The sequence below is a fragment of the Melospiza melodia genome, chromosome 3, assembly GCF_035770615.1.
Source record: "Melospiza melodia melodia isolate bMelMel2 chromosome 3, bMelMel2.pri, whole genome shotgun sequence".
Lineage (NCBI taxonomy): Eukaryota > Metazoa > Chordata > Aves > Passeriformes > Passerellidae > Melospiza > Melospiza melodia.
The window spans coordinates 133,884,782-133,911,244 of record NC_086196.1 but is presented as its reverse complement, the minus strand read 5'-3'; the positions used below and the strand labels follow the sequence as shown (position 1 = coordinate 133,911,244).

The 26,463-nt window shown below is 40.3% G+C and overlaps 1 protein-coding gene across 2 annotated transcripts in view; it reads right to left on the bottom strand.

Annotated features, from left to right (window-relative positions):
• Window positions 1-681: 681 nt before the first annotated feature.
• The window catches only part of CLIC5 (chloride intracellular channel 5), a 68,753-nt gene continuing 42,971 nt past the window's right edge, over window positions 682-26,463 (bottom strand). For both annotated transcript variants that reach the window (XM_063153124.1, XM_063153125.1), the window contains exons 2-6: window positions 24,322-24,431; window positions 23,857-23,982; window positions 22,394-22,500; window positions 3,164-3,345; window positions 682-924 (exon numbers count right to left, since the gene is read on the bottom strand). In XM_063153124.1, coding sequence (XP_063009194.1) covers window positions 757-924; window positions 3,164-3,345; window positions 22,394-22,500; window positions 23,857-23,982; window positions 24,322-24,431 — 693 coding nt within the window. In that variant the 3' untranslated portion in view covers window positions 682-756. The remainder of the gene's footprint in view (window positions 925-3,163; window positions 3,346-22,393; window positions 22,501-23,856; window positions 23,983-24,321; window positions 24,432-26,463) is intronic.

The following is a 26,463-nucleotide window of genomic DNA, read 5'->3' as shown; positions in this document are numbered from 1 at the left end:
TTCCAAGGGCTGCCTACTCAATTGCTCTTTCACTCTCTTGCTTTAAACATTCAGATCCAACAACACCATGCAAATTTTATGCAGAGTAGCATCTGCAAGTCTGACATATTCACTCAGGCTTCCCCCTCTTGCACCAAGTTAAAAATAAATACCCTATAAACTCCTGGGCCTGCTAAGACAGAAGATGCATTCAGAGAGTTTATTTAAACATAACTGCTAAAAGCATTTCTGCTTTAGGGTCAAACTCCTATTTTTCCCCTCTCTCTCTCCTAAATTTTGTTCTTGACTCAAGGATCTTAATAGAACTGAAGGAAAAAGCCTCCTTGAAATAATCTAGAGAAGAACCATAATCTAGATAAACTACCAAGTTCTATGTGTTCCTAACTCTCTTGCCTGAAATTTCAGCTATTTTTAAAACTCTAAAGGATGCAGGTCATGATGTACCCCCAACACAGAACAAGGAACTAGTCAAGCGGACTCATTTCCAATACTGATTGCAAATAATACTAGTTGGGCCAGATCTTGGGTTAGACTTCAAAGGGTGTCCACCTCTACCCCCACCTCCATTCCCCACCCCCCACCCCATACAGTTGCCTTCCCTTTTCCCCAGGGAGAGGCAGATTTGTCCCTGCCCAATACACTTGGAACAAGTGAAGTCACAAAGATGCCAACCAGACAGCGTAACGATAAAGTACATCTTAAGGCAACAAGGAGCAGAGTCTGTAAAAGGGGACACTGAGCCATGGCTGGGGGCAGTTAGGACTTGCTGAGCCTCTTGGCCACATCTGCGTAGGCTTGCTCGATTTCTTTGTCTGCTGCACAGGTGTTGGTGAACTCATCCCTGCTGTACGCGTTCTTCAGGTACCGCCACAGCCCCGTCATCTCCGCCGGGAACTCGAAGTTGCGGTATTTTTTTGCAACAATCTAAAGCAAAGATAAAACACCTGAAAAAACCCATCTCATAGGGGATGCATCTCCTTCTCAGGGAGCTTCTTGGTCTCTTCTGTCATATAATTAATAGCAAATGAGAGGAATGTTTGGAGAATCAGAGATTTATCACAGAAAAGGCTTAGAAGTGCTGCTGCTTGTCCCATATCTTGCAAGGCTGCTGCTTGGCCTAAGGATACTTTAAAGCTACAACCTGGCTACTTTACCAAATTTCAACTTTTATGGTACTTGAAGTTCCTTGATTTTATCATATTGGGGTTTTGGGTTTTTTTTTTCACAAGTCTTAAGTACATCACTTAAAGCTGAGACACCCCATAAGAAGGGGCTGAATCATCAAGAGCAAGACAGATTTAAGATATAGGCATTAGTAATGATTATAACATATTTTCATATTAATTATTATATTTAACATTATTTTATATATATATGGTATTATATTTTAATGTATGTAATATATTTTCCTGGTAAATGGTGTCAGAGGACATAACCACCTACAGCTGTTGGAAGCCTGGATCCATATTCATGAAAAGGAAAAATTCAGGGTGGTATGGGTACCATGATTAGGAAACCAAGATGATTTAGCATATATTAGAAACAGGAGCATTGGGATAAACTGAGGGAGAAAATGGTTATTTCAAGACTTGTTAGACTAGGAAATTGTCTATCAAGGCAAATTTTCCATTTCTAAAAACACTTAGGCCCTTATTCAGGAAAATAGTTAAGTGCATACTTAATTTTAAGCACCTGTACAGTCCCATTGTAGTAAATGGGATTAATCTGCACTTAAAGCTAGTTGGTTGGTTAAATACCTTGCTGGATTGGGATATTTCAGTTTCCCTGTAGGAATATACCATATAGAATAAGCTTGTGGTGACAGAGTGAACTATCTGATAGGAAAGGATGGATTAGCTAATTTAATGAGTGCTTCCAATCTTTAATTTTTCTGACAGTATAAAATTGTTCCTGGGCATAAATTACACACATATGTGCCACAGAGTTCCCCTTTATTCTTAAGCACATGGTAGAGCTGTTCTCCATCTCAGATTTCTTAGGACAGTCATGTTCTCAGAAACAACTGTGATTTGTTTCTATTACTTGGTATAAGCAAGTCCAAATCCTGTCCTAAACTGCATTTAATTAAGCATTCTTGCCTTCCCTGATGCTTCACACGCATATGGGGAAGATAAAACCTGCTGGGCAACTTAAGTCAACATTTTCAAAACTTCCAGCACACATCTTCCATCAAATGAAAAAATAATTCACCCCTTTCTTCTATCTGTTAAATGTTTTTCAGGCAATAACCTATGGCTACGCTTGTCTGAGAAAAATTTTAATTCTCTTTTTACGTCTTTCATTTCATCCCTAGGAGACAAGAACCAGTGAGAGGCCACACATTCATTTTGCATTGTCTGACTCCAACGTGGCCAATGAAGACAAGCCAGAATAAGCACTAAACCTGTGAGGATATTATCACATTTCTCACCTGGTGACTTATGTGCTTTTTTAATATTTTTTTTCTTTTTGCATGTGTGCAGTCAGCTCCCAGGCTCAGTTTATGTTTTGGCTCACAGAGCCAAATTAGATGCATGACTTGGCTTTAATTCCTTGCTCACTCGCTTGCCAAGGTCTGCCAGGTACTTGCGTTATTCTAAAGCAACATGTCATCTGATAAATTAAATAAATGCAACATTTAGAAGTCAAGATGATGTACATGATTTGTACTATACCAGCAACCATAGCACATCTGAAATCCTGGACCTTTGCAATGACTTTGATTTGTTAACTTCTCTGTGTGAAATACCAGATGGAATAAAAATTCCCCAAAGAGATGGACTACAGCTCTTAAGTTACAAAGGGGTGGGAACTGACTAAAGTTTTGACATGTTTCTTAAGGGCATTAGGAACTAATTAATACAAAAGACTGCTGCTATTTGCAGCAGGGTAAAAATAAAGAGACAAGATATCTAGAACTTAGTACTGTCTTCACTACTAATAAGTGATGGGACAGTTTTCCCATGAACTAAGTATAAAGCTCCTTTATTTAACCTGTAGGAAACAGTGAAGAGCAGAACTGTGTTTCAAACTGCTCTTCTAGGCCTTAAGAACTCTGCTGAAATACAGAGAGTACAAAAACCTCGGCTGTGGCACTCAGCTGTCAGAGCAAGGCACATCATGCCAGATAAGGCTTCTTTGACCATCTCATGACATCTTTTACCTTCACAACGTGGAGTTTGGGCAGAAGGTTGCAGTCAGCAAGTGTCAGGTCATCTCCATCCAGAAACTTGCGTTTAGACACTTTTTCCTCTTCAGTGCTGTCTGCATCAATCTCCTCTGGCAGGGGAGTTCTCAGGTAGTCATCCAGCTTCTTCAGAGCCTTCACTAAGCCCCTTTCAAGCGCTTTGCCAAAAAAATCAAAGAATAAGTGATTAGGGCAGGATAAGAATTGTTTAGAAATGCTTATTATCAATGGCTATGGTAGTCTTTAGAAAAAAAAGCCAAGAAACAATTTATTCATTGTTAATTTGTGCTCCAAAGCCAACACAATGCAATGGCAAAGTAGCCCAGCAAAGTACATCTGCAAAAAGCTCATCATGTGGTGGGAAAAGGGACACGGGGACCTTGCTGTACCATGTCTTCTCCTGACAAACAACAAAAAGCAGTGAAAGAGATCACAGAAGGAAAAAAACAGCTTGACAAGATGATATACCAAAAAACCACATATTGCCTATGATACTCTTCTGGTCTGTTGAAAGCCATCACACAGGAACAGGAACCCTGTACACTGCTCCTTCATTTTTCTAACCAGCTGCATAGGACTGCAATGAAGCAGAATTTTCTAGCATTACTTCAGCTCTATCAAGTCTTAATTTTACTTCTTTCAACACCCTTGCAGAGTAATTAAAGGCAATAGCAGTAAATCCAAAGATGCTAACCAGAGCCCCATAGAGCTGAAAGATATGCTACAAATGAGATGAGATATTAGCCAGTGTTAAAATTCCCATTTAACTCTAGTTCAACTTGGGTGCAAATGCTCTTTTTGAGAGATCTCAAATAGTCTTGCAAAGGAGAGGAGACTCCAGACCTCTTAGTTCAGTTACTGAAGATCATGTCCCACGCTGCTGCTGGCTCCAACTAATTCCAATGTTCAAATGCCATCTAGACCTCTTCACCAGAGTACAAATTTTTCACCCAGGCAAGGAATTTGTGTTTTTATGCTTCACTGTCAGGACAATAGAAAAGCTTGCTTGCAATTGCAAGTGCAATTTCCACTTACAAAAAGCTGGATAACTCTGCGCAGGTTTGTGCGTTATTCAAACTGCAAACACTGGGGGCAAAGAAGGGTCTTTCGTGTTTCTGTCTGAAGGGTGAAAAGCATGATGGAGTCCTGGTCCCCCTCAAGTGCCCCAAAGTGCTAAAGCAACATAAATAAGAAACAGCAAGAATTTACAATGTGAAAAAATAACAACATGACTCATGGGCTTAAGGCCAGAATTTTAGCTGGTGAAAATTACCTGCAGTGATTTATACTTGCTGCAGATGTGGCCTGGAGTCATTATTAATGGCATAATACTGTAAAATCTTATATCTCTGAGTAACTTACTGCCACTGAACTTAGGGGAGAGTTACTCAGGTGGTATAGCACTACAAGGCCTAAGGAGATAAGTACAAGGACCTATGGGTTCAAACAGAAAGAGAGGAAATTTGGTTTATTATATGCAAGAAATCTTTTATGGTTGCCCAGAGAAGCTGTGACCCCATCCCTGGCAATATTCAAGATCAGGGTGGACAGGGCTTGGAGCAACCTGGGATAGTGGGAGGTGTCACAGCAGGAGGTTTGCTGTGGTGATGGTCTTTAAGGTCTTTTCCAACCCAAACTTTCTACAATTCTATGGTCCTAAATATATTTATGGACCACAACAGGCACTTGAAAGGGCGGCAGCAATCACCCTTCACAGAGAGCCTTGCTGGCACAGGTAACCACAGGCTCTGCTGTCAGCTGCCCCCATGCTTTTGGCACAGGGAGAAAGGCAGCATGTCCAGGGCCACTGAGAGAGCAGGAGCTGAACACCACAGAACATGATTTCCCTGCTGCCCTAACATTCATTAAACCTGTGCCAGCAGTGGAAGTCAGATTAAGCCACTTGATGCCTTGCTCCCACTGAAGTCTCTTGGCCTAGCACCAGGGAACCATACCAGCTCTTTTGTGGCTGACTCTGAGACACAGTGGCAAACCCTGGCTTAATTGATTGACTGGAGAAATGACTGCAATCCAACTGAAAACACCCCCACAAACATAGCAGGGAGGGAAGGAATTTTATTTCTGAAAGCAGAGCATCTAAAGCGACTGAAGTGCTGCCATGCATAAAACAAAAGTGTTGCCATCCTTCATTTAATCAATTCAAATTGAATTTTGACACTGACATTCTGCTGTCAGATGCTGGCAGTGCTGCCTTTAATTGCCTGCAGCTGTCCTGCCTCACAACTTCCACAGGAGGATAGGAACTGTGGAGTGTGGCAGCTCTCAAAGGATTTAGCAATTTCTTTTTGGTTTGACCTGTAACATCTGTTGAGAATAGACAGTTCTGCTTCTCTTGGTCAGCCTCAAACTGTGTCTTCTTACAGTATTCATGTAGAGACAGTGGACTGAAATTACTGTGATTTCATTCAGTTTTGTTCATCTGGGTTTTAGAGAACTGGCTCAACACTGACCACTTTCCAGTATTCCCTTCACCCAGTTGGATTGTTGGTTCTCCAAGTCACCTGAGCAGTACTCCAGTGTCAGGAGGATGTTTGATGTTTTGTGCTAGCCCACAGGGTCAGTCAGGTGTGTGCACAGAGACAGCAGCAGCAGCAGGTGAGGTGTGTTTATGTAACTCTTCTGGAACTTATTAGGTTTTGGGGGTTTTTTTTTGCTCTCATTGCTCTATCAAAGTGCGTCATGGCTGTCCCAAAAACAATGCCTGGAGTGCAGCCTGTTTGTGACAGCAAGAAAAACAACTGTCTGAATTCATAGTTGGCTCTTGCATGCAGCAGCTTTAGGCCAGAAATAAGTGTGTATGTTCAGGGCTCAATACATCTGTGACCCAATTCACAGGCTCTGCTGGAGCCCACAGGATGCTGACACCTCACATTGAAATCACCACAGAGTCAGGACCTTCTTATATCCTGATAGGCAAGAACTGAACAACTACTTGTGACACCAATGACCCCATTTTTTTAATCAAAACTCTTCTTAGTAAACTATATCTTAGATCCTAGTAAAGTTCTCACAACAATCTGGAAAATAGAAAAATAGTGAATAAGAGAGAACTTCTCTCCTTTCAATTAAATAGTGAAAAAAAATTGAAAAACTAAGAGAATTAAAATCTATAAATTGCCACATCAAATGGATTTTAGGTGCATGGGGTCAGATTTTTAAAGCCTGTTGATGATTTCCAAGGCATTTTTGAAATCCATATTCAAATATCCATGTTGCAAATCCTACTTTCTAGGTGCCCTGACACACTCAGATCTATCTGCAGGATTTGAAATCTTATGTTCCTTGAGAAGGTACTCAGGGAAATCCCCACTCAAAGTGGGAGGATGTGTAAGAGAATCTAATTTTCTCTCTTGCCTGGTAGATATTTATGCATTATTTGAAAGGTGAAAAATTGTGAATGGAGACCAGGAAATGACCTCTTCAGAGTAGCCTACAGCTCTGGAACTCTTTCCTGAGGAAAGAACTGTCTGGGTTCACCTTACTGACCAAACTCAGCTTGGATTAATTCCTTAAACTTGGACTTAATTCCAAACTTCCCATACTGTGGCTATTTGATGAAAATCTGGGTGACTCTCTACATTGTCTCCTCTGAAAGCACAGGGGAGAGGATGCACTCACCAAGGCAGGGGCCATGTGAACACCAGTCGGCACCAGACTGGATGAAGACATTTAAAAAGATGTGAAGATCTAAAAGGTTCCTAATTCCCCATTTGTGAGGGTACCACCCACAGTGAATTTCAGAAGTGGCTGAGCACCTAATTCCCTTGGCAACTTGTCCTCTGGGAAACATCATTAAAGAACTAAATAGCTTTACTGATAACAGCTAATGGGTGGGATTAATCTTCCCCAAAGTGAGTAAAATTAAAAGAATAGGTTTGAATTAAACACCCTGAGAGCTTCCTCTCTGTTCAGTGGAGTTTTCTCTTCTACACTTGGTTTTGGTGACCCCTAAATGAGCTGTGGGAGAACTTCTCCTGAAGTGTCTAATCACATCCCTGCATTGTCTTGGTAATGTCAGGGTGGAGAATTCAATATTACAACACCAAGTAGAGCCAGGCCTGAGTATGTGGCTCTGTGCTGCTTTTGAAACTTCTACCTCCAACTGCTTCCCCACCCTGCAGACTTTCAGAAGGACCTCAGAGATCCCAAATGTGATCAGCTCTGAGAGAGGAGCCCTGTCATCAGCTTATCCTTGCTACAGCAGAAATGTCTGAACTCCTGGAAACCATTTCTCTGGACAGTGGAATCACCAAGCATAAAGGCACCAGCATCATATTGCCTTCGCTGGGATATATTTAATATAACCTCGAATTCCAAGAAATTCTACCCATGTACAGACAAAATCCATGGTGGAACCATCTCTCTCAGCCTTCTCTACTTCATTCTGGGCTACTTATGCAGCCAAAGACAACTTCCAGCAATGACAGTCCTGCCCTGTCATCCCACCAATAATAAACAATAATATTAGTAAAAAAACCTTCATGAGCTTTTTGTGATTTTTCTTCTCCTTTCAAAACTAGGATTTTAAACAACTTTACTTAAGAATTCTGAGTTAGAAGCCAGAAAAATAGCACTTTCCAACCTCAAAGCAACCACAGAACACTTAATGAATGTATTACCATCTGTCAAATGCACAGGGTGAGGTTCAATTTAGCTGATGATACCTAATTCACATTGACGTTCTGTTTTCAGCAGAAGGTTACTTGATGTTGAACAATGAGATTAACAAATTCTGACATGCACAGAAATACAAATAATGTAACAAAAGTTAATACTGGGCAAAACTGTGCTCTCAGTTACACTGACATAAAAGAGGAGTAACTGCATTGTCAACAAGCTATTCCATATTTACTCCAGTTCAACCAAGAACAGACTTTGGCTCTGTTATTCAATTCTTCAAGCAAAAACTTCCTTAAACTATTAGTCTGTGCAACTATTTCCAGGGGATGGAGAGAAACCCTTGTGTCTTGAAGTACTTATACTACATCTGAACAAAACATTGGAAAATGTAATGCATGGAGCAATCCTGCAAGTCAAGGAGAGGGCCAGATGACAAAGATTCATTAATAGGTACTCAGGGTGAAATTTTGGCCATCCTGGAGCTCATGGAAGTTTTGCTGTTGACTACTTCAGTGGGATTAGGATTTCTCCAGAAGCTTTTAAAGCCAAAAGAGACTATTTTAATCTGTTAATCTGACCCCTGAAATAACACCAGCCATAAAACTCCCAGCATCATCAGTCGTTTCCATCTCTGTTTTCTGTGGGTCAAATAAGGCTGAAGCAAAATGGAAAGTAACTCGAAAGTAGTAAAAGAAAAACGGTTTGGAAAAAGTAGAACTGATTCAGACTGCCCACACCCACAGCATTTGCAGAGGTCAGGCGAGGACTCTTTTTCCCCTTCCTTGAACTCCAAATATTTCCTTCCTTGTTTAATGTTGGGACAAGGAGAAACAGCAAAGCAGACAAAGCACATAAACACCAATCTCTGTGGCCTGAACGAGCCACTGGAAGGCAAATCATTCCATCTTAAAATAGTAGCCTAGGAAAAGCTGAATTACCACCAGAGAAGCCTCAATCTCACTTTCTCTATCTCTCTCTCACACAGGCAGACTGGCTACCTAAATTTAAAATAGCTAAAATGAAGTGAGATGACTCATTTTTTATGTGTTTGTGTGGAACCTCTTGCAGGTAAGGATTTCATGTGATCGTTATTATGGAAAAAGATTCAAAGCATAGAGGGCACAATCAGAGTATGAAGAACAATAGATGTTTAAACAAACTGAACATAAAAACTATTTGATTCATGTGAAAAGAGAGCAAAAATAGTTTTTTAAACAAACTTTAAGCAAAAAAAAGCAAGATTTCTAAACAAACATGAAAACAAGGAAGTCATGTTTGGGGATGGTTGGTTAAGTAAGTCTTGCCTAGACATCCCATAATTTTTGCATCACTTTTTAAATGGTGACAATCTTCAAAATTAACATATCATTTCCAAATTAAAAGGAGAATAACCTTCTGTTTCAAACAGTTTAACAGAAAATACTTTTACTTTCCAAAGCAAGTTATTATTCACAAAATTCCACCCACATTTGCCAATAAATCAGGTTACTCACACCACCCATGGCATTTTTATTAAATAAACCTTTTGTCACAAAACATTTTCTCCAAGTCAAGGACAAATATATGAGGTCCTCTTTCTAAGTGATTATTCCTGTGACAACAAGGCTTCAAAGTGATTGAAGCCCAGCAACATCTTGTCTGTTGTAGCCAACATCTGAAATTATCTGAGGCTGATCTCAGCACAACTGCAAGGTTCTTAATTGTCAAGCCCAGGCAAGTACAACAAACCGTGATCCATGTACAAAAATGAACAATTCCTGCTGCTACCCTGGATCACTGATTGATGTTTTCCCTTTTTACTGCTTTCTTCCACTGCCCTCCTGTAAGATTTATCCTGTAACACACGCAAATGAACTTGGTGAAATACCAATGAGGGAAAAGGGGGAACAGTGCATAAATATTCACAGTCTCAATCAAACCATCTGAGATTTATTTTTCCTTTAAAAAAACAAACCACCTTTCCTGATCTCTTCCAGATTCACAGTTTGATATTATATGAGACCCAATACTGTTTTCTGGTAGGAGAAAGGAACAGGCTAAGAAACAGCAATTTAGGTAAGAAAATAATATCATTCCACTAGTCTGACAGTCTGATTAAAAACAAAGGATCCATATTTTCACTGTCTTTTTTCTCCATCCTGCCCTTTTTTTAGTTTTTTGGTTTTTTTTTCGCCAGGCTGGCTCAACAGAGTATTGTAACTTTAATCTATATAGATTAATTCTTCTCCATGGAGGAGCTGTGACTGCAATACACATGACTCTGTACTCCATATTGAACAGTTTACCTTCTCCCCTGGGATTTCAATAAAACCCTTGAGATCTGAGTGCTGCCTTGACTTCTTCTGTTCAGCCATTTAAGCTGGTTCTGTAGGCTCCCTCTCTGCTCAGAGGGACTGAGCACCTCCAGAGGGTAATTCCATCCAGCTGCCTGAGACACCTGATTCAGAGCCCTGTGACTCACTGCACACATGCCCTCCTTGCTGCATCAATTACAGATGAAACCTAAAGGACTAGCTCAGACTAGACACCTCACTTTCAGGGAGGTGAAGTCAGGCGAGATGAATCCTATATTCCTTTGAATATAATTTTGCAGTTCACCCAAGTGATCTAGGATAATACCTCCAATTTTTTTTAAAGTTACTTAAATATTAGGGTTTACTCCCACAGGGTAAATACATTGCCCATTTGAGCATTGCAGCATCCTTTCCAGGCATGTTTCTGCCTCATAAAATCCCCAGCTCTGAGCAGCAAATGAGTGGGAGGTCACTGAGAGAGCCATTGGAAATGCAGAGGAGGGCGAAGGTTGTGTGCTCCCATGCATCCAAGGCATTTAGATGCCTAACTCTGGGCCAAAGGGAGTTTCTGGGGTGATTCAGCTCTCCTATTAAAGATGTTCCACTCCAGATAAATAATTCAATATTCACTGGAAAAGAGACTTGTGCATGTTCCCACAATAAAGGTGAATGCCCACACAGCCTTGTGAAAAAGCCATGATCTCTGTCTCTGCCCACTTAATGAATCAACAAATACCTTGTGCACACAGAAGAGAAATAAATTAGTGTCTCTTACTCCTCAAATCCACTTTTTCCTGGTTTGGGGTTGTTTTGGGGGACAGAGGCTTATGTTCATCCTCAAGACAAGTCAGAGCTGGGACTTGAAAAGGGGTTTTTTACTCCCAGTCAGTGCTGGGGTGAGCAAACACCAGGAATGGGGTGAGTCACAAAAACACAGGGGCACATATGGAAACAGCCCCACAACTCTGGTCCTAAATCACCTTTCAGACACTGCCTGAGCCAGGCATAAACAGGGACACACTTTCCATACACGCAGGCACATATATGTTGGTCCGTGTAATTGCAGTGACAGAAATGGAGGTGCTAAGCACCAGGAACACTTCCTCCAGAACTCAGAGGAACATAGAGCTGACACAATTGGGGATACCCCAAGCACCCTCAGAAACCTGGACACATCAAAAATCTGTTGATTTTCTTACGGGTAAGATTCCCCTTGCCTGAGTTCTAATTGTTAGGTAATTAGTCTGACCTAATTGTTCAAGTATCCCTTATAGATGGCAATGAGAGAAAGGCACCTCCAAAGGAAATTCTCCCAACTTTAGACTCATATTTTAAGAAAAATCAAAATGCCCTTTAGAAATGTCTCTCTCCATTGATCAGAAATAAGCCAGGACTTTTGAATTACTAATATATAACTTTTAGACAGATTTAGGTGAGATGATCCCACCCTTATCATCTCTCTTCCCTTCTCACCCCATCTACAGACTGATGATGTGGATTGATTGATTGATTGATTGATTGATTAGAGCTTTACCCAAAAAGTTTTGGGGTATTTTGACAGACATGTCTCAAAACCTCCATAGAAGGAATGAGAAAGACTGAAAGCTCAATTCCCAGCTACCTTTTCTTAAAAGAGAGAACAATGATCCAAGGATTAAGAGGTTACCTGGATTTAGGAGACTTGAGTCTCTTCTCAAGTTTTCTATACGGCCTTGTAAAAACAATTTAAATCATTTGCTTTGCCACCTCCTTATATACAATATAAAAATAAAAATACTCTTTGGCCATAAACTTTACATTAGTAAAGCAGTAATGCACCAGCTATGGAAATATGTTTCAGGTTTTATGTGATAAACAGTAAATATAACAAAAAAGAAGAGGCATCTTGGCATCTTTCTATTTTTGTGATACCATCTGTCCTATTCTCAAATTAAACCTAGCAAAGCAGGCGAAGCAATAACACCTTAAATAGTAAATTAGACATGTTTTTCAAGCATCTAGAAAGACTGTTTTCACTTATTTCTATTTTTTTACTGAAAACTCAGGTTTCCCCCTCCCTTTTTTTATCCATTGTTACAATGGAGGCAAGCAATAAATGCAATACTTGTAACATTATCATGAAGAATGCTGTCAGAGCACCATCAAATGCTGTTTTTTAAGAAGAAAAGCCAGGTGTTCAAATGACACCAAAGAAAAGCTTCATTCTCAAGTCTCTGAGGAGTCCCAGTGACCCTGAAGGCAGGAAGCAAGTGAATGTAAAACTACTGGCCTACAAGTGCCCCAGGAAGAACAGCACCAAACTTGCATTTCACAAATCATCGTGACCCCGCAGCAGCACGTAAGTGACAAGAATCATTTCTAGGGCACGTCCCCAGGGGCCTCATCCTGACCTCTGCCATGTTAGTCTTGCGCAGGTGTCCCTAAAGCAACTGCAGACAGCAGCAGCTGATTTGCATCAGGAATTTAGAAAAATAAAATAAAATAAAATCAAGCCCTGCAGATTTTAAACACCCATTATTTTATAGTATGAGGTTATCCTACCACTGTCTCAATTTTTAAGCTGTTCACTAAGAGTTTAAACTTTTTTTTTACTACTGAAGAGCAAATAAGACGATTCTGGGACTAACGAAGGAAAACTAACTTCATGTATGTGTTCAAGCAAGAGAAAAGCGAGATTCTGGTAGCGAGTGCAGCTGGGCTTCAGCAGCAGTGCTCTGGGGACCCCTTGTGTTACAAGACTTAAGTGAAGGAATTTCTTCCTGTACAGGCTGTTGGTGTTTGAATCTTCAATGCTAATTTCTTCCAATTCCAGGCATGTAGAAGAATAAAGTCTGCTTCTGTTTACACCAGGATAATCCCAATTGCATCCCACTGTTTTGAACTATGTTATTTAATTCCAGCATTGGTGAAGACACATGAGAGGGAGACAAAGCAACGCCTAGCTCGCAGCACCTGAGGATGAAATTTTAAGTTCAATTTTAAGTTAAAGCTATTAAGTTTCCAAATCCTTTAGTTCACTTGGAAAAACCTCAAATAGATTTATTATTTCCATAATTTCCTGTGTTCAATTTTCCAGAATTTTTGTGTTCAAAAGTTGTTACTGAGACAGAAAAGGCCATGGGACTATGAGATTTACAAATGAGTCACATCTTAATTCTTTCCCATTGTTTCTCTGCTTTTAAGATTTTTTTGTTTCAAGCCCCTTGAAATGACTTAGGGATCATCATGATTATGCCTCAACCTCCCTGAAAGGAGCAGAAGCAAAATCAGTTATAATTAAGTCTGGATGTATGAAAACAATCCAAGAATTAGTAGGGAGGTCACACTGCCTCTGTTGCAACTGAGCTGTTGCGGCAAATATTAAAAACATTTTTCCCAGTTCTGGTGTCCGCAATTAAAAAAAGGAAAAAGGAACTGGGAATTCCAACAAGAGGTCAAGAGAAAACAGTAAGACAAGGACTGGAAAAAAGCCTCAAAGACCAAAGACACTTCAGTGTAGCAAGGACACTTCAGTTTCTCCTGTTGTCTGCTCAATCAAACCAAATCCTTTTAAGGATAGAACATTAACATATTTGATCAATGGGCAAAACTCATTGGGATGTGATTTGTAGGAAATAATAGTTAATAACACAAAGATTCTTCTGGCCTCAAAGTTCATGAAATTCAGATTACCTTTTTCTGCAATCACAAAACCCAGGATATTTTTACAAGAATTATTTCTCTAATTCCCATTTTGTGACCTCATTTCTAGCAGTGTTTTCAAGCTGAAAGCCAATGACTTAAGATATATATAATAAAGAAAAGTAGCAACATTGATTTTCATTTACATCTCATTCTTCTTTTCCCTGTTATTTTATGAAGAGCATTTTCATGCTTTAAAATATAATAACTGAAAAATTTCTTTAAAAATCTGTTTAGGGAAAACCAGATTTTTTCTGTTTTTCTGGGCCAATTCTTTTCCCTTTGAAGTCATCAACAGTTTTGCAAACTGATTTGCAGGAGCCAGTCACTGGGCTATCTACCATGTGATAGCTTGCAATGGCTAAATGTAAACCTGTGAACAATCCCATCAGGACATCAAGACCAGCTGGGTGTTTAAACCCAAATATTTGGTTATATAAGATTTGGACACTGAACTGAGCAAGGCCATAACTTCATTTAGGTCTTTGCTGTGGGGAACACACTTAAGATACACCAAGTCTATCACAACAAAGGGAGTTATCCACCAGGGCAAAACCATAGAGCAATGAAGTTAAAGCTCAATTCTAAATAATAATGCAATTTAGGCCTCCCATTCCAGCAGCAAGGCGTTTAATTCCTCCCAGGACTGCTGCTGCCAGATTGCTCCAATCCACTTCCAGCTGTGCTACTGCTCCTGTGTGCGAGATGGGAGCTCGGCTGGGAAACAGAACAAAGCATCCCAGCACAGCCAGCAGCACTTGGAATATTCCAACACACAGGGGAAATAATTCCCTCTTAAAGGAGAGTGTCTGCCAACTGCTGCTCCCATTGCAAGTGTTTCACTCTAGGCCTGGCCATGCATACAGGCCCTGACTCAGCAAAAGTTTGAGAAAGTGCCTTAATTTCATCATGCCATTAACCTTGTTGACTTCAGCATGTTCTATAATTTAAAATTATATAAATATATTTATTCTTTCTTTTTTTTCTCTCTCTCTCTTCCTCCCTATGGTATGCTATGTCTTCAAAGTTGCTTCAGCACAGACACGTCAGAAAATTTTGTCTGTTAGTAAATTTATTGCAAATATTTACTATTCCCAAAATGGCTGCATCTAAGACTGTTAACCAGGCATATCAAGTCCCTGCCTTGGAGAGCCTGCAGTCTGATCACATCTGGACTTACATAAAATGTTCCTTTTGTGTTGTTTTCAAATAATGTTTTTCACATTTCCACCAGGAAATTTTTGTTCCTCAATTAGCAAGGTATTAGAAGATGGAAAGTTCAGAAATATTCCCTCGTAAGGTACAGATTTCTCAGATGAATGTGATGGTGTGATATCATTTTAGAAAACTGAAAACCTCTTCCTTTTAGTGACATAACATTTCAGTTCTCAGTTTTGGCAGGTAAAAAGATATTGGTCCTTAAAGCTGTCACTGATACCAGACAGAATATTGATGGCTCTGGGCCTCCAGCCAGCACCATTTTGAGAACTTTCAAAGTTATTTCTCAAGAAAACTTATTTTGCAAACTGCTGTTCCTGGGCATTTTAGACTTTGATTACTGGGCAGAAAGCAGATAAGGCAATTTGGGACAGGTGATAAATGCAACTTGCAGCAGTTCTTAAGAAGTTAGCACAAAGCTACACCACAGTTTAGTGATCTTTATATGTGTGTTTTTATAAGGAGACAGAGTGAACAGTTTTATTAGCATATCATGAGTGAGTTATGTGGGTCATCCCAAATGAATGGCAATAAAAGCTTTATATCACACTCACCAACATGTATTTGGTACTTTATGTGCCACAAATGTTGCAGAAAAGCTATTTTACATATGTTTTAAAGACTGAGTATTTTTTATATTAGGGCTGGTTTTGTAAAGCAGCCAAGCACTTTAGCTACCATGAGCCCAGCGTTATTCAGCTCAGGGGGAGTAATAAAAACTTGTTTAAAATGTTCTGAAATAGCTTTTTTTTTGGGGGGGGGGGCTTCAAAAGGCCAAAATTAAAGAATCATGGAATCAGCATGGAATAATGGAATGGCCTGGGTGGAAGGGTAATTAAAAGTCATCTATTTCCAACTTCCCTGCCAGGGACAGTGACACCTTCCACTAGAAGAACTGTCATCCTGACATGTTCCATCACTAAGCAAGTCCTTTTCTCTAAAACAATTTTAAAAGCTCTTTTTAGTCCTTCCTGGTTGTTTGCCAGAGAAAATTTGGTACTGTCACAGCACAGGGCAAATTGTGGCTTGTTCTGGGCCTTGGACCATTGTGGGGTTTGTAGTGGAAAATGGAAATTCTTCAACTAAAGAGAAAGAATAAAAAATGTAATGGCAAGTTGATACACAGACATCACACACATATTTATATTTTTACCTATATATTTCTATGGCACCTTGAAAATCTGTTCAAAAATCATAAAGCGTAATGCTGGTCCCAAATTAGAGTCTGATCCAAGATCCCTGTTACAGGAAACTTTCCATCAGTACAAGAGCATTCAAACAGATTTTTAAATTTGCTCTGGCAAACTCAAGAGCAGCTTTGCCAGGAACTTTTCTGGGCACAGGGTGAAGCCTTCAGGCATGGAACAGGTCAGAAGGACCAAAGACTCAGGAGAAGCCATATCCCAGTTACAGCTGCATTGTCACCCCTTTGTCTGAGAGAAGCCAGGCTGGAAGTAGAGGGGTGGCTCCCTGTCCTCCCCCACCAGGGGTGGAGATGCTCTGGGCACAGATGATTTGCTCTCCTGCTGCTGGAGCCAGATCCCACCACACCTGTCAGGATGTCCCAGGCTGCCCCACCACATCAAGAAGCTCCTGCCCCTGGCTCAGGTGCCACAGAGGGTCTGGTATTACTGTGAATAGTCTGAGCTGGGCTTTGGCACGAACAGATTTTCTGCTTATGACAAGAGGCATGTGATGGCTTCTAGGAAGGATCAGTGTGCACAATTCAGCCTGTGCACATACCTGTGCTATGGGTCTGACCCTCTGCTTAGCAGGAGTAACTCCACAGTGTAAAACTGATGTAGGGCAGTCTTAATTGCAGGCCTGTATGTGTGTGTGCATTTCTGCTGCACGTGTACACACACAGAGCACTGAGAGAGACATTTCCCACCTCACACACCAAACCACAAAGTGTGATGGAACTACTGAAAGAGGTGAACAGCACTTAATCACATGTGAGTTAATGATTTAAATGCGCTTTTATTTTTGGCCTCTTGATGTAAATCCAAACCAGACAAGCAGAGTCCTCTGGTCAGACTGCTGGAAATTCCTCTGCACGAAATCATGTTGGTGGTCTCCCAGCTCAGCGCCTTCTGAGGAGCCCTACAGTGAAATATCCTCCCGTCCCACTAATGAATGCGCCCACCCACACTGGAGCTGGTGCCCCCGAAGAACTCAATTCAAGAACAACTTTTTAAACTCCTACATGAAATCAAAGGGCTCATTCTGTGAGCCAAAGAACTCACAATTTTGGGCGGGACAGTTAATGGGTGGTTACCCCAGGTTGTCCCCTTGGTTTGCAGCACACAGTCTCGCAAGTAAAAATAACAAGCAGGATGCTGACTGTGTACACAGCATTCCAATTAATTAGATTTCATCCTCCTCCAATGAATACATAAATTGTTGCTTCCCTGGTGACCGTACAGAGCATGAGTGACTTGCTCAGCATCAACCAGAGGAACCAAAGTAAACACACAAGACCTCAGTTTACTCTCCTGTGCTCAGACAAGACTTCCTTCTCGATATTAAACAATCACTAACAATCAAAAACTCTCAAATTGGCCGTGAAAACTTGAGCAAGAGCATCCAGGAAATAATTTTCAAGACTACTGCACTGAACCCTCCCAAGGACTCCTGTCCATGTATGAATGAGCCCTTGTCACTTCAGGCACAAGGGGTGAAGCCTGGTGACAACAGCCAGAATAATCCAGTGGTGCTACTGAAACACAGATCTAATCCCACAATGGGGAGATGACTCCTTCAAACAGGCCTGTTATAAAATTATCAAGTGGCACAGGGGGTGGAAGGAATCAAGTTCTGATTGAACTGACTTGAAATAATAAATGCACACACTTTCTTTAAACACAGCTTGCCACATCCTGAGAATCTGGAATCAATTCCTTCCCTTTCAAGAAGCTTAAAAGTGGTGGGACTTTGATATGGCATGAGCATGTTTGCTTCTGGGCTTACAGCCCTCGCCAGCCTGTTCCAAGACTTTCAACGTTTTTATATTATGAGACAGAAAAGTTAGGAAAACAAAGATGGAAAAAAAGAATCAGAAATTCAGGGAACTATTAAATCAGGGCAGCCTTGCTGCCAAATACCTTTGGTAAGTAAATGAATCATGATCAATAACATATTGCCATGTAGACTTACAGGAGAAGGCTATCACCTGCTTCTGTGCCAGGCATAAAACATAACTGTGTGTGGTTAATGAAGTACTGCATGAATCCAGAAAAAAAAAATCACTATTTTTCTCTGTAATGTTAAAGCATTTTTACTTCAAAGTAAATTTAAGTCATCCAGAAAAAACGTATTTTTTTTCCATGAAAACTTTGTCAAAATTGATAGGTTACTATGAAACACTTCTCTTTTGACAACGTTACATTTGTAAGAGGAAACTGTCTTGACAGAAAGAACCCTGTTTTGCTAAGGGGATGTTTCCGCCCTGATTGTAAAGCTGCCTGTGCAGAGCTGCTTTATACATTCATTTATTTGCCAGCAGAGGGTGTCACAATCTCAGGAACAGACCTACAAATGTCTCCTTGCATCTCTTCATTCACATACGAGGACTCAGACACACACTATAGCAAGGATTTACCAATCTCTTGTTGTCCTCACTGACTTTTCCACTATCAGGGGAAAAAAATCATTTAGCTATGTAAAGGCTGTGCATGCAGTGCCATCCTGCCAGTGCTGCAAGGACAGGAAATACCACAGTGACACGGCCAGCAGTGGCATCACCTGAACTGTGACACTTCTCCACGGCCCTGGCTGCAAACTCTGCTAAGAGGGACAGCAGCTTGTTCTTCTCTTTGGTGTGCATCAGATTCCCACCAATTCTCACACCCAGTACCCTCTTGCTGCACAAATATCATTAATTATCCCAACCACTTAGTGAAACTTTTCCACAGAGCTGTAACAGCCCCAGGCTGGGGTGAGGGCTCACGTTGCACACACTGTGAGACCTGTCCTAAACCAGGACCCTACAAGGAATGGTCACACACAATGACACCTAACACACACTCCTCACAGCCAGAGACAGCCTGAGCCTCAAATTCCCAGCCTGATATCCCACATGCTATTGAATTCACTTCCCTGACTCCTGAGTTAACAGAACATAATTTAAACAACTTGATGTTTGGTGCTTTAACCACCTTGCTGTCCTGCCCCCCATCCCCCAGCCTCTATTGCCAATTAAAAGAAATGAAAACTATTGTTTATATAGCAATCTGGGTTCTATAATCTATTTTTAATTCACTAACAACTCTTCTTCTATTTGTGTTTTGATCATGTGCAACTGATGTTCCAGTCACTGGTGTGGCTTTCCAGATTAACCCAAGCACTGGAATCAGCTGGAACAGATACAGAGGATGACTATGAGACACATATAACCTTTATCTCAGAGCTGGGAGCTACAGAAAACATTTATGAGAACCACAAGCAGCAATCTCTGTTCTTTTTGGGTCTCACCGGCTCATGTGGAGACAGGGAAAGGGACTTCACCTAAGTAATTATATTTTAGGTTTATAAAATGTGGGGGTTTTTGTCACAGAATTATATACAATTACTTCTGCTGTTGTATAGGAAAAATAAATATAATATAATATAATATAATATAATATAATATAATATAATATAATATAATATAATATAATATAATATAATATAATATAATATAATATAATATAATATAATATAATATAATATAATATAATATAATATAATATAATATAATATAATATGTATAATGTATAATGTAATGCCAATATAATATAACAATACATAGAAATGAATGTACAAAATGTATTAAACATATAATTAGAATAGAATATAATATTAATACCATGTAAAAACTATTTACTTCAATAGAAAGCCTCAAGCTGTACTAGGGGAAGGCCAGGCTGGACATCAAGAAGAATTTAGTCAGTGAGAGGTTTGTCAAGCACTGGAATGGGCTTTCCAGGGAGGTGCTGGAGTCACCATCCCTGGAAGTATTCAAGAAGTGACTGGATGTAGCACTCACTGCTATGGTTTAATTGACAAGGTCATTATCAAAGGCTGGACTTAATGATTTCAAGGTCTTTTCTGGATTCCAGATTTCCAGACTCCAGCTCTTTTGGGATACTGTGATTCTATTCTATTATTTTAAATAATGCTGTAAAATTATTTGCACCAGATGAGAACTAGAGCCCCAGATCCCTTTTAAATCAGTGTTGCAATTTTACAAAAAATTATGAAATACAAATCAAAAATAAATAGGTTCATTAGGAAATATGTACACAGTGTTGCTCTCCTTTCCTCTTTACACACACTCTTTCTACTGCTCAAGAAATGTAAGACAGCTACTTTTTGACTAACTCATTCTCCTCCATCCAAACTAGCCTTCAGAAAAACTGCTGTTGTTCAGATGAAGCAGACAGAAGGTGAATAAAACATCCCTGGGATTAGGGAGAAACTATTCTTCCTTATCCCTTGAAAACTGACAGTCAATTACTCTGCTGAAATTGAGGTCTGCACTGACAGTCCCAGGGACCTCACTTCATTGACAGAAAGAACATAGTTATAGATAGAAAGATCCAGTTCCACTCTGCCCATGTCTACTTTATTCTCCTTGCAGTGCAGCACTCCAGCTGTAATAAAATTAAGCTAAAAGCTTTTTTCTACTTTGAAGAGGAAAGTTGAACATCAGTACATTCAGAGACTGCAGTGTCTGGATAAGACAGGAGCAGGAACCAGGTAACAAAAATGGAGTGAGGATGTTTGCAGGGAGCAAAGATCATGTCTCTCCTGCAGCTTAACAGCTCTGGGCTCTAAAATTTTGGTGTGCTTAATTGTCATTTACAAGAGTACCTAAACTAAGAGTCTGTTTTGCAGAACTAGGGAAAGCTTTCTTTATTCATACTGCAGCTTCTGAAAATGTGAGTGCTTTGTGGGGTTAGATTCCTTATTAGATTCCTTATCCCATCATAGTGGGTATCTTGAATTCCAGCTCTGCTTATGGGCAGATGCAGACACCTCTAGGACATCCATTTATTCCTGGCTGGAGATGCCAGCCCTTGTGAGCCCAGGGATTTGAATATTGCAGCCACAGAGAAGCAAGAACTGGGACTGTGCATGTGGGGTAGCACAGCTGAAGATTCACGGTTGCCCAGCAGACCATAAAACTTCCTTGTAAATGGCCAGGATATTTTACTTTCATTGTTGCATCTATTTAGTCTAACTCTTAATTTATCTTCCTTTTATAACGCCCTATAAAGGTTAGGTGAGCATCCCATTAGCATTAGACAAAATGTTTTTAGCATCACTGAGAAGAGAAGCACTTTAATTATTTCCTTCTGTTAACAACACAAAAAATATTACAGAGGAGATTGTTATCTGACATAAATCATCTTTTACCCTCTTTTATCTCATTGCTCAGCCCCAGGCAATGAAATATAATTGCACAGATGAAGTGTGTGGCAGAGATGGAACCTGCAAAATTTGGTGTTTTCTGAATGATATAAGCCCATGATATTCAACCTGCCTTATGCCTCTGTGAAAGCAGTAATACAAGGGAGGAGGTACATCAGTGAATGACTGCAAATATTGTACTAGATCATCTCAAGGGACAGGGATGTGTAAACCCACAGCTTTATGGAGCAACAGGAGCTCAGACTAGCTGGAGCTTTGCCTCTCTGAGGGGAAAGGAATGTGGAGGAGAACAGCAATTTCATTAAGAAGGCAGTGTAGGATGCATATAAATATGAATGGCATCTGGCTTCTGGGGGACTCTTTCTTTTCATAAACAAATGTGAAGGAAAATCTGGAGCTTACAGAGTGCAATTACATTTCTCAAATTCACTTCTGTCTTTTAATTATTTTATATGGAATATCTCAATATAACTCGGTTTATATGAGCAGATTAGCTATAACAGCATAACTTAATCATAAGATAAGAGTGCCAAGAGCCTGATAGCAACATCTAACAAAGCATGAGCTGCTCTCACAGGTTTGGGTCCTGCCAACACACGCTCCTCTAAGCAGTGCTGGGGCAGAGGAGGAGGCAGCACAGGCCACCAGTCTCTTCAGTAAGCAGTCAGGGATACTCTTCTGGTGAGGAAAATGGCTGTATGGACAGGAGTCATGCCATGGCTGTTGGTAAAGAGGCTACCCAACACTCTGAGCTCTTTTATTTATTACTACAGATGTAGTTAATTCAGCTGTGGACATGTGAGTTGAGTCCACCTAACCAACCACCTCAAGCTGTTCAGCAGCAGTGCCTGATGTCATCTGAACACAGTTTACAAAAAAAAGGATGAGAGAATGGCAAAAATACTTCCACTTCTAAGCACACAAACTCCCTGGCACATTTGGCAATGGTCATACTCACCAGCATTATCCTGCTGCTTGGTGTTTTTGATGTATGCAGAAAATTTGGAAAAGATATCGATTCCAGCAGTGTTTGATTCCCGGTGCTTAGCAGCCAGCTTGGGGTACCTGAACAGGCAAAAGCAGTGGGGAGAGCAACACCTTGTTACCAACATCACAGCCATGGCCACAAATATAATTTACAAGAAGAGAGAAAAACCTCCTGTGTGAAGAACTGTAATTAGCACTCATTATCTCAAAACAACAGCTTGGCAAGACCCTCTTAACCCTACCTGCTATCTGTCTGTGGAGGCAGGCATGTGGGGATTTACACTGGGATGGTGTCAATACAAAGGTAATTGCACTCATGCTTTATGTAGCCACAATCCAAAATCAGGCTTAAATCAGAAGGAAACATAAATTTCCAGAAAGGTGCAGGGGAGTTTGGCAGCCAGATCTCTCCATTATGAATGGCAGCCATGTCTAATCCTCTACTCTGAAAATGTACTCCAGGATGGAATAGCAAAGGGTGTCAGGATTAACCAGGTGAAAGAACATAAATGTTCCAGTCTCTGCATTGTTTTTTACAGATATTTGGTGAAAAGGAATATAATGATTTGAAAGATAAACACAAACTAATGACTCCTACTGACTTCTTGGTAGGAGCAGCATGTAGAAAATGGTCTTGGAGCAGCGTGTAGAAAAGTTAAATGCCTGATCTCTTGCCTCAGGACTGGCCTATAGCTGCTGATTCACTTGGAGGTAAAATGCTCCATAAGGAACCAAGCCAAATTTGATGGATTCATAGATTCTAAGTTCCAACTCACAAGGCAACTATTTATTTTTTCCATTATCCTTGTATTAGGTCCAAAATGTTTGACTTAGTAAGCCATATCTGGTAAATCTAAACCTTTCATTGGTACCTTTTTCATACCAAAAAAATCTGGGCCTTATTCCTAACCTGAATTAGTTCAGTTATAACTTCCAGTTATGGGCTCTTGTCATTTCTTGACTAGAATAATGGGCACTTTTCTGCCTCCCGAGCCTCTCGTCCTCTGTAATCAGTTCCCTTTCCAACCTTCCTAACACACCATACAGCTCAGAAACCTCTAGTTTTTCACTGTAAAATGCTTTTCCTGGCACAGATATTTTGTGTGGCAATTCTCAGCATCTCTTCCAAGTTATTTTTAGCTTTGCAAAATGTGGCCACCAGACCCCTACAATTTTTTTCTAGTACTGGTCTCCTTAATTCTGCATACAAGGGCATCCTGAAATGTGTACAGAGAAAACATTCTGCAGTTATTAGTCACATAAGTAACCTTCACACATGGAAGTCATCTCACTGAAGCCAGCAAGTTTCATAAATAAATATTACTCCTGTAAGTAAAGGTTGTAGGAAGGAGTGCTTTTTAGAAACTCTTCTTAGGACATCTTTCATTCCTAGGAAATGGAATATTGACTGAAAAAAATATCCAAAGGTCTCACTTTGGAGGTGCAAGAATCTCTTCCAAGAATTCCTCAATCTTGTTAACATCTGTCTTGACTTCCCCATTAAATGTCAGGAAAGGTGGGTGGGTCCCAGGAGCCAGATTGTGCAGGTCAGCTGGCTTTCTGCAAGCAGAGAAAAAGTTGTGAAATCACTAATCTTTATGGTCGGGTAGTTGCACAGGTATTTATAGTTCCTACAAAATCAGTCTGCCTTTTTTTTTCCCCCTCCAGTAATTTGTGGTTGGAAGACTTTGAAACTACCCCAAGCACCCTGTTTAATATAAAAACATTCCACAAGTGAGAAAAAAATAAAAACAACAGCCAAACCTGAATCCCAACTATTTTGTTGTGCACCACAGGCTCTCTCGGCCAGATAAAAATCTGATTTAACTTGGAGGGGTCTTTCTATAGTGCAAACACTGGGCCATACACCTATTTTCAATTAAACAGAACAATTTTTACCTTTTCAGATCAACAGTGGTGACATTGAACACAACTCCTTTGAGCCACAGGATCATGAAGAGACGCTGGGAGAATGGGCAGTTCCCAATGCTTTCTCCATCTATACCAGCCTGGGAGGGGGAAAGGAAAAATGGATTTCAGATTTGTTACTCATTTACCTCCCTCAAGACGGAAAATTGGATGGTGAAAGAAAAATGAGCATTTTAAAAATAACCAGTACTGCTTGTTATTTAATACAGTTCATCGTCAACACAAGAATGGAGTTATTGCAGGATTCAGCCTTTGTCAGGAGCTCAAGGATGCAACAATGCAACATGGAACCTCTCCTGAGGACATCCCTAAGGAGATGTGTCCCTTGCTGATGGCAAGCAACATCCAGGGTGTCCTTTCAACTAATCTCATTTCTACAGGACTGCCTGTCTCATGGACAGGATGAACACACTCAGGACCTGATTTCTGCTTTATTTAAGCCTGTAGGCTGCAGTTTATATCAGTTCAATATCTGCTTCACTGTTTTACTATCTAAAACATGTACCCGAAAGTTAAACCCAAAAACTCTGGACATTGACTCATTCTTGTTCACATCAACAACTGCCTCAGACACAAACATCCAGGTTCAGACAGAAATCTCCATCTGAATCCTTCTGAGGTCCAAGGCAGGCTTCAGCCACCACACTCAGTCTGTTCCTATCTCTAGTATCTAATGAATTGCCTACAAACCACTCCACAACAACACAAAACTGCTAGTGTTAGCACTGAGGAGCAGCCTATTTTTTGCTCTAAAAGTTTATGGTCCTTAGCCATGCAAATTCTAACTTTGAGCCATGGAGGGATACAAATAACAGCAGCTGAACTGAGCCAAAGCTGTGGCCAAGGACAACATCCTTCTACAATAATCATGCTTGTGGCCAAAGCTTTCAGGACGATAATTGTTTTGATAGATTTCCATTTTAATTTGTGGTACCATTGTGTTTAAAAGATTCTTATAATCCTGGTGAAGCAACCAACCTTCCGTTGTTGACCCACATGGATTGCATCACTGTATTTTAAGCACAGTGTGTGTCTGAAAATGGCTGATGAAAGAGCTAAGCAGATAAATGCCCTTTTCCTTTGGAGACAATATTACTTATTATAATTATAATTATTACATTACTTTGTTGGCTGTCATAAATTTTCTTTATTAATATTCAAGCTGTGAGGTAGCATTTCTCTGTCTTAAAGAATGAACCCCCTCTAATTATTGCAGCTCTGTGAAACATCCCCAGCACAACTAGAAACATTTTGAGATATGTCCAGTTGGTACAAATTCAGGCCTTGCCTGTGAAATGTTCAGCCAAAAGATTTTCTTGTGAACATCAAGAGTCTTTCTCATGTCTTGAATGCAGCTTTTGACAGTTCTGATTTAAAAACAAATTCCACATTTCCTGTCACCAAACTATGGGGAGAGTGTGAATTCAAGGCTTGGAGACAACCTGACATGAAGTTCAGAGCTGTGTAAAGAGATTTGATCTGGGTTCAGATTCAGTTTCAAGCACTCAGACTCTAGAGGTGCTTGAATATAGAGAGAAACGGTCTGGCTGCAATTTTACTTGAAATTATGGATCTGCAATATGTCTGGCACATGGCATATGCAAGGATCAACAAACAATGTGGGTGAAAGAGTGGTAAAGCATGAGGATGAGTAAGAAGGGATGCATCTCCCATCTACCTGAGGTGTGAGTAGTCCGGTTTTGCAAAATGTCATGGATTTAATCATTAGCGCTGTTCTGCAAATTTCACGGCAACAGCAACAACGTCACCATGGGAATACCAGGGACCACCATAGTGCATGCCATAATAACTGCAAAGTCACATTTTGGATTTGGATTGGACATGATTTGGATTTTGGTTGTTCAACCTTTGCCAGGAGCTTTTGACTCCTTACCCTTCCTGAAAGGAGGCAAATGCTATGGGAGAAAACAGCAATATGACACCAAACTTCCCCTTGATTTTTCCACCATCTTAGTCATAAATCACAATTTCATCTTTTTCAGGAAAAGATGAACATTCCCTGCTCTCTCCATTTGTTTATTCTCATGCAAAGATTAAGGATTATCCAGACTTGTATCTTATATGTTCTCTGTCTTCAATGGAATGGTGAAA